The sequence below is a fragment of the Microcebus murinus genome, chromosome 3 (assembly GCF_040939455.1).
Source record: "Microcebus murinus isolate Inina chromosome 3, M.murinus_Inina_mat1.0, whole genome shotgun sequence".
Classification (NCBI taxonomy): Eukaryota; Metazoa; Chordata; class Mammalia; order Primates; family Cheirogaleidae; genus Microcebus; species Microcebus murinus.
The window spans coordinates 7705760-7713748 of record NC_134106.1 but is presented as its reverse complement, the minus strand read 5'-3'; the positions used below and the strand labels follow the sequence as shown (position 1 = coordinate 7713748).

Here is a 7989-nt window from a genome sequence, read left to right as displayed (position 1 = left end):
GAGGGTGCACCGCCCCTCATATCCTTGCACACGTGAAGACACTTCTGCTCACGGCTCAGGTTGCACTGTTCTCCTTCCTCCGGAAGCCCAGTCTGCTCCAGGCAGAGCGGGACAAGGCACTCATTTATTTACGCATGCGCTCATTAAACGACTAGCCACCGCTATACCCTAGACCTGGAGTGCGGCACCAAGGAAGTTTACCAAAACCTCACAGGACTTTGTGGCCATAAAGATCCTTGGGGTGTCTGAGGTCCAGAGAAGAGACGTGACTTTTTCAAGACCACAGAAGTTAGAGGAAGAGCTCCGCTAGAGCACCGAGCGCCTCCAGAGCCCCCCTTCGCCCACAAAACAGCAGGAGCAGTGCCTCAACCGCAGGCCCCTGGCAGGCGTAGTGCGCATGAGCGGACGAACTCCAGGGCAGGGCGGGGCGGGGCCGGGTGGGGCGGGGTGGGCCCGGGCGGGGCGGGGCGGCCGGCACGCGCGGGGCTAGTGCTTCGCGCCGCTGACGTATAACCGCCCGCGCCCCGCCCCCTCCTCCCCGTCCCGGGTTGGCCGTCGCCGGCCCCCGCCCCTCCCCCGGAGGCCTCCCGGACGGAACCGATCGCGGCTGGTTTGAGCTGGTGCGTCTCCATGACGACACGCCGGCGCTATAAGAAGGAGCTGCGCGCCGTGGGGCTTTGTCAGTCCCTGCAGCTGCAGCCATCGCCGGCCGCCCCTCTGCCAGCTGCTCCGGCGCCACCTCGGGCCGGCGTCTCCGGCGGGCGGGAGCCAGGCGCTGACGGGTGCGGCGGGCGCGGCGGGGGCGGCCGAGCGCTCCAGCGGCTCCGGCTCCGGCTCTGCGCAAACGGCCGAGCGCTCCAGCGGCTCCGGCTCTGCGCGGACGGCGGCGTCTGGCTTCTCCATGGGGCTGCCCCGCGGCGCCCGGACGCTCTGAGGTAAGGGCGGGCGGGTGCCGGGCACGTGTCCGGCGCGCCTGGGCGGCCTGAGGGCCCGCGACCGGCACCGACCCGCGCCGGGGCTGCCTGCCAGGGACACGTGGTCGCGGGGCGGACCGCGACCTGGGTGCGCCACTTCCTCCGGCCTGGGTCACCCTCTGGAGTCGGGTGAGGGCCTGCGTCCTGCCCCTGGCTCCCGGCCGCAGGGTCCTGCGGAGACCCTCCCGGTCCCCGCGTCCGGCCTCTCCCCGACCACGTCAGCGGGGCTGAGCCGGGCGCCGGGCCGGAAGCCGTTGGGAAGGCCCCTGCGGTCCTTCAACCGCTATTTGCTTTCAAACCCGGCGGCAGGCCCGGAGCAGGTGCAGCGGAGCCCTGGCGGCCGCTCGCGCTCGCTTTCGTGAGGACGCGCCGTACCCTCTGCATTGTTGCCCTGCAATTTCCTCTTTTTTTAAGTTCTTAATTTCTGCTATTTGTGCGGGGCAGATGACACCGTTATAGGAGCCGGCGGGAGTTGCTAGAGCTTAGATAGCCTTGCAGCAACGATGGCAATAAATACTCCCCTGGCTATGACTTAGAATGGTTTATTTAAGGACTCTTTGAATGACTTAGTGATTTCAGAAGAGGCAGGCTCAGGCTCACAGCGCGCACGTGGGAGCCAGCTCTGAGGTTTTCAAAACAGGCTGATGGCATTGTATTAATATTCTAAATAATGGGTGAAAGTGTAGGGAGCAGAACCTCTCAGGAATGTCTGGGGAGGACAAAGAATGTGTTGGCTTACTTTATTCAAACCTAAAATTGATAAGAATTTAATAGACATGTGAAATTTTTTCAAAGTTTTATTTTTGAATTAGTCCATCTCTCCTAACATTACCATCTTGTGTTAATTGATTCACCATTTTAAATAACTTAACTGTACAGAAATACCAAAAGGTGTTAAGTGAAATTTATTCAAATAAGCTATTCAAATAAAACTTTAAAAGGTACAGAAAAGCAAAATACTAAATAGTGCTGTATTTCAAAGAAATTAAAACTTCCCAAGCTTAAGGTTGAACATTGCCTTAAAAATATTTAACAAGACCTTGAATTTACTCAATTATTGATTGAGCCTATTATTAGCCAATTGTAAATGTAATTAAAACAAAAATGGTTTTGCTGGTGCCTTTTGCCATCTAGGGGCGATTTAGGCAACTGATGAGGTTGACAATGCCAAAAAGTCACACTAGATGGGATCTTACAGAAAGTATACCGTGCATGGGTTTGGATTTATGGCAGGCCTGTCCCCCTGGGCCTCTCATAGTGTCCCATGCCAGAGCAAACTGTGGCCCCGAACCATTGCCTGGCCTGTGCCCATAGGCTCCTGGCACTGAAGCGGGTTGCACAGTGGAAAAGATCTTGCTTATTTTTGTTATTGTTAGCCAGAAATTACTCCCATATGGTTATCATTCATAGCTAAGGAAATATTAAGAGTTCCTGTAAGGACAGTTGGCATTCCCATTATTGCTCATTCGATGGGCACCAATTGTTCAAGAATATTGAGTTCTGATCAGATAATAGCAACTATGATACCGTGTATAAAGTTGATTTGAAGATTACAGTTTAAAAAAATTTGTGCCCAGCTAATACACCATGAAAATTAGCTCATAAAATTCTTTTTTTTTTTTGAGACAGTCTCACTTGCCCAGGCAAGTGAGTGCCGTGGCGTTAGCCTAGCTCACAGCAACCTCAAACTCCTGGGCTCAAGCAATTCTCCTGCCTCAGCCTCCCGAGTAACTGGGACTACAGGCACGCACCGCCATGTCCAGCTAATTTTTTTTCAATATCTATTAGTTGGCCAATTAATTTCTATTTATAATAGAGACAGGGTCTCACTCTTGCTCAGGCTGGTTTTGAACTCCTGACCTCGAGCAATCCGCCCGCCTTGACCTCCCAGAGTGCTAGGATTACAGGCGTCAGCCACCGGGCCCGGCCTTCATAAAATTCTTAAGAAACATACAAGCAGTAAGTTGAGTGCCCTATAAACATGTCCATGATACCTGTTGGTCACATAGAATGATTTCTAGACCCAAAATCATTCTATGTAAGACTTAGTGAAAATAGGAAATAGCAAGATATTTGTGTCTGTATAAATGACCATAATGCCATTTTAAGTTTCCAAAGAGTTGAAACAGCTTTGAAATAAAGCAGACTGACCATTATAAAACTTTTTCCATATCAGTTAACTAAGTGCAGACAAGCTTGAAACCTGTATTCAGCGTTTTCTTTTCTTGGCACAAATATTTGAAATGGTTACATATATATAATTTTAGTGTGCTGCTTTGAAAAAAGACTAGTATTGAATCCTCAGATACTGTAGAAGTTTATGGAGTCATGTGACTTACACCTAGGAATAATTGGGATTACCACACAGTGAGTGACATTGGGTGTGTGATTAGCCTGCTTCCTGTGTATGCTCCGTCAGTGCCCCATCTTTCAACTTGATGTGTTCCTTTTTCATCAGAACGTTTCCACTGTTGATCTGAGGGCACGCGATTCCTGGAGAATTGCCTTTGTGAGAAGCTGGAAATACTTCTTTAAATTCCATCTCTTAGTTTTCCAAGTAAGTATACAGTTTACACTTGGGTTGAAGGTTAATCTTAAGATTTGTAGTGGTAAAGCTTCTGAGAGACTTTCTCCACCCTATTTGCAGCTTGTTGCATTTTAGAGGAACATTAAGGAACCATGAACAACTTTAGTAATGAAGAGTTTGACTGCCACTTCCTTGATGAAGGTTTTACTGCCAAGGACATTCTGGACCAAAAAATTAATGAAGTTTCTTCTTCTGTAAGTATGCAAGGCCCATGTTATCAGTGTACCGAGAATGCTGGGAAAATGGGAAACATTGGTGGGGTCTTGAAAGTGTAATGAGGCTTACCTGTCTTATTGAGGAAGTTAGGAAATTAATTGGCTGTGGCTTGGCCAGTGAAAATGGTGAGGTTCGAGTCAGTGACTAAACTCAAGGGTAGGGCTCATTGAGAATGCTGGGAAAGAGAAGGGAGGCTGGTTGTCGATGTGGCGTGTTGAGAGGCTGCTAATGGTTCACCTGTGACTGCTCTCATTTCAGGATGACAAGGATGCCTTCTATGTCGCAGACCTTGGAGACATTCTGAAGAAACACCGAAGATGGCTAAAAGCTCTTCCTCGTGTCACCCCCTTTTATGCAGTCAAATGTAATGACAGCAGAGCCATTGTGAAGACCCTCGCCACAATCGGGACAGGATTTGACTGTGCTAGCAAGGTAAAGCACAAGCAACAGGATTCAAAACCAGTTATATAAGATGGTCCTGGTGTTTCCATTGGGCAAATGAAAGTTGTGTTTCTTGGGCCATAAATGCTAATGAAAAGAGAGGTGCATGACACCTTCCCATGCTTTTCTGTTTATTCCACTTATTAGCTACATGTGTATAGCATAATACCACTCTTCTTTTTTATTTTTTTTTTTTTATTTTTTCGGAATAGCATCACAGAGCTATACTCTTCTTTTTTAGACTGAAATACAATTGGTACAGAGTCTCGGGGTGCCTCCAGAGAGGATTATCTATGCAAATCCTTGTAAACAAGTGTCTCAAATTAAGTATGCTGCCAATAATGGAGTCCAGATGATGACTTTTGATAGTGAAGTTGAATTGATGAAGGTTGCCAGAGCACATCCCAAGGCAAAGTAAGTTGTTTTCCTCCATTTGAGGGCAAGGTTGGAGTATGGGATACATAGATTCTTATCAACAAACTTAAATTTCCAATTAGTAGAAAATAGTTTTAAATTAACTATTGATAAAACCTAATTATTAGACTCACACCAGAGTTTCAGTCAATATTTAGAGCAGAATTCTTTTTATTTTAGCAGTGGCTGTAGGTGATCTTCTATCATGAGACATCAGACAACTTTTCTTGCTTCTAGGTTGGTTTTGCGGATTGCCACTGATGATTCCAAAGCAGTCTGTCGACTCAGTGTTAAATTTGGTGCCACGCTGAAAACCAGCAGGCTTCTTTTGGAACGGGCAAAAGAGCTCAATATTGATGTCATCGGTGTCAGGTGAGATCTTGGCATAGCTAGTGGCTAAGACATTAAGCAATGCAAGTTTCATGGGCTTTCTGCCACTCTTAACCATTTTAAGAAATAACTAAAAGATAATAAAAAAATGAAAAAAAAGAAATAAGAAATGTCATCTCATCTTTTTTATTCTAGCTTCCACGTAGGAAGTGGCTGTACTGATCCTGAGACCTTCGTGCAGGCAATCTCTGATGCCCGCTATGTCTTTGACATGGGGGTGAGTATACGTGACCTCGTTAGTGAAGGGGGGCAGGACTGGCAAAAGTTAACCGCCTCCTAGTACAGGGGCTTAAACCGATCTCCTGCATCCATTTTTGTGACTTGGTAGAAATCTGAATGTTTGACTTTTAATTTTCTTGCCTCTAGGCTGAAGTTGGTTTTAGCATGTATCTGCTTGATATTGGTGGTGGCTTTCCTGGATCTGAAGATGTGAAGCTTAAATTTGAAGAGGTAATTTATAACAACTGTAATACACAGTAGCTATTTCAGCAAGCTTGTTTTTGGAATATTTTAAAACTTAAGTGTAGTCTTGGTGTGATAATTTGAGTGATTTTCTGTGCCTATCTAAAATTTAAATCAAATGTATTTAATAACATTTAGTTTTCTAAACTATGAATCAGCTTTCCCAGAAGTCTTGGATGATTGGTTATATTAAGATACATTGCTGTGGAATTACTAAGAATATGCTGACTTTAGTACATCATGACTACAAATGTGGTTTGCTAGACTTGTACTTCCTTCCCTTAAACATTTTAAATGTTTAGTCATTTAGGAAGTTATGCAATTAATGAGTTTATAAAATCTACATTCTTATTAAATAAGTTAAGCAGAGTAGAAGGATTTTTATCCTATTGACATAAATAAAAATATTTTGGCATCTTGATACCTCACAAGGTAGTAATTTGTGCTATTTTTTAATAAAATCATATGTATAACCTCTTAAAAAGGATGGTGTGTCCAGAGAGGATTCAAAGTGAATACCAGACATGTACAAACTGGTTTTCAGGGAGATGTTTATTTTTTTGCTTTTGTTACTTAGTGATAACTCTGTGGATGCCTGCTCTCATCATGTCATTTATAAAGCCCTATGATCTTTCTCTTTCATGTGAATTCCCCATGATGAATGGCTGCTCTTTCTGTCTCTTAGATCACCAGTGTAGTCAACCCAGCATTGGACAAGTATTTTCCATCAGACTCTGGAGTGAGAATCATAGCTGAGCCAGGCAGATATTATGTTGCATCAGCTTTCACGCTCGCAGTTAATATCATTGCCAAAAAAATCGTATTAAAGGAACAGATAGGCTCTGATGGTATGTATAAAGGATGAATTATTGCATATATAACTAAAAGTTGATACAAAAAGTGGTAATTATAAGATTAATCTGCCTTTCTAGATGAAGATGAGTCCAATGAACAAACCTTTATGTATTATGTGAATGATGGAGTATATGGATCATTTAATTGCATCCTTTATGATCATGCACACGTAAAGCCCCTTCTGCAAAAGGTAACTTCTGAACCTACTGTATAAAATAATTGAGGTGATTGGTCCCAACAAATATAATTAAATAGTACTTTCTCTCTTTTTGTATAGAGACCTAAACCAGATGAAAAGTATTACTCATCCAGCATATGGGGACCAACATGTGATGGCCTTGACCGGATTGTTGAGCGCTGCAACCTGCCTGAGATGCACGTAGGTGACTGGATGCTCTTTGAAAACATGGGTGCTTACACTGTAGCTGCTGCTTCTACTTTCAATGGATTCCAGAGGCCCACTATCTACTATGTGATGTCAGGACCGATGTGGTAAGTGAGGTGTGCATGTTCATGGTTCTGGCAAGAATAGGCACCTTCTCTGATTTATGCTTGCTCTTGTCTAGTGGAGTAAGAAATTGTTTTGCCCGGGATTAAATACAGACAAATTGGAGGAAAATCCTTCTAGTAATAATGACCTATAATTTTTTTTTAAAGATTTTTCTAAGAAAAGTTTTAGAAAATACTGATTAGGCTATATCTGTATAATTAGAATATTTAAGTAAATGCACATGACTTGTGGTTTTCTTAGTACCAATAAGATAATTATGAAGAAATGTTTGTTTTAGAAATATACTGAATTGCTTCCTGATGGAAAGTAAATACTTTCATGCCCAGTTGTGGGTGACTCAGGGTTTTTGAATATATGTCCTACTTTCTGTCTCAGGCAACTCATGCAGCAAATCCAGAACCCCGACTTCACACCCGAAGTAGAAGAGCAGGATGTCGGCACTCTGCCTGTGTCTTGTGCTTGGGAAAGTGGAATGAAACGTCACCGAGCAACTTGTGCTTCAGCTAGTATTAATGTGTAGATATTATTCTTGTAGCTGTTAACTTCGAGTTTAGCTTGAATTAAGGGATTTGGGGGGACCATTTAACTTAATTACTGCTAGTTTTGACATGTCTTGTAAGAGTAGGGTTGCACATGCAGCAATATGGAAGACTAGGAGATGGGGTCACACTTATCTGTGTTCCTATGGAAACTATTTGAATATTTGTTTTATATGGATTTTTATTCACTTTTCAGACATGCTACAAAAGAGTGCCCCTCAGCTGCTGAGCAAGCATTTATAGCTTGTACAATGGCTGAATGGGCCAAAAGCTTAGTGTTGTGACCTGTTTTAAAAATAAAGTATCTTAAAATAATTAGGCATTGGGAAATTTTTATAGTGTATCTATTCTAGACAGTTCACTAGCCCTATATATAGTTGGCTGTGGAGTCTCACAAAGACTAGTGGATCTAGCCCATGCCTGAGTAGCAGGGAAAGGATGGATGAGACCAAGGCTACATCCTGTGGTGCAGAAAGTACACACCTGCCCAGCCCACCCTGAATATCCAGAGTTGGCTCTGAATATGGGGTGCCTAGAGCCCTTTGCTGCAGGTGCCGTCGTGCCTAACTGGCTTGCCCTGTCGTGGCCAGTGCCCAGGGG

General features: G+C 44.4%; 1 protein-coding gene and 1 non-coding gene across 3 annotated transcripts; both read left to right on the top strand.

Annotated features, from left to right (window-relative positions):
• Positions 1 to 611: 611 nt before the first annotated feature.
• Positions 612 to 7718, top strand: ODC1 (ornithine decarboxylase 1). 2 transcript variants are annotated; one of them, XM_012778980.3, is made up of 12 exons: positions 612 to 935; positions 3433 to 3531; positions 3637 to 3755; positions 4036 to 4209; positions 4460 to 4632; positions 4870 to 5004; positions 5158 to 5239; positions 5389 to 5472; positions 6170 to 6332; positions 6417 to 6529; positions 6617 to 6831; positions 7226 to 7718. In XM_012778980.3, the coding sequence occupies exons 3-12, from the start codon at positions 3654 to 3656 to the stop codon at positions 7368 to 7370; spliced, it is 1386 nt and encodes a 461-aa protein (XP_012634434.1). In that variant the 5' UTR covers positions 612 to 935; positions 3433 to 3531; positions 3637 to 3653; the 3' UTR covers positions 7371 to 7718. The 2 variants fall into 2 exon arrangements, with proteins under 2 accessions (XP_012634434.1, XP_012634432.1); XM_012778978.3 differs by having other exon boundaries at positions 613 to 935; positions 3622 to 3755.
• On the top strand, positions 2185 to 2318 carry LOC142870361 (small nucleolar RNA SNORA42/SNORA80 family). The gene has a single exon (XR_012918771.1). It is a non-coding gene; the product is annotated as a small nucleolar RNA SNORA42/SNORA80 family (small nucleolar RNA).
• Positions 7719 to 7989: the final 271 nt, after the last annotated feature.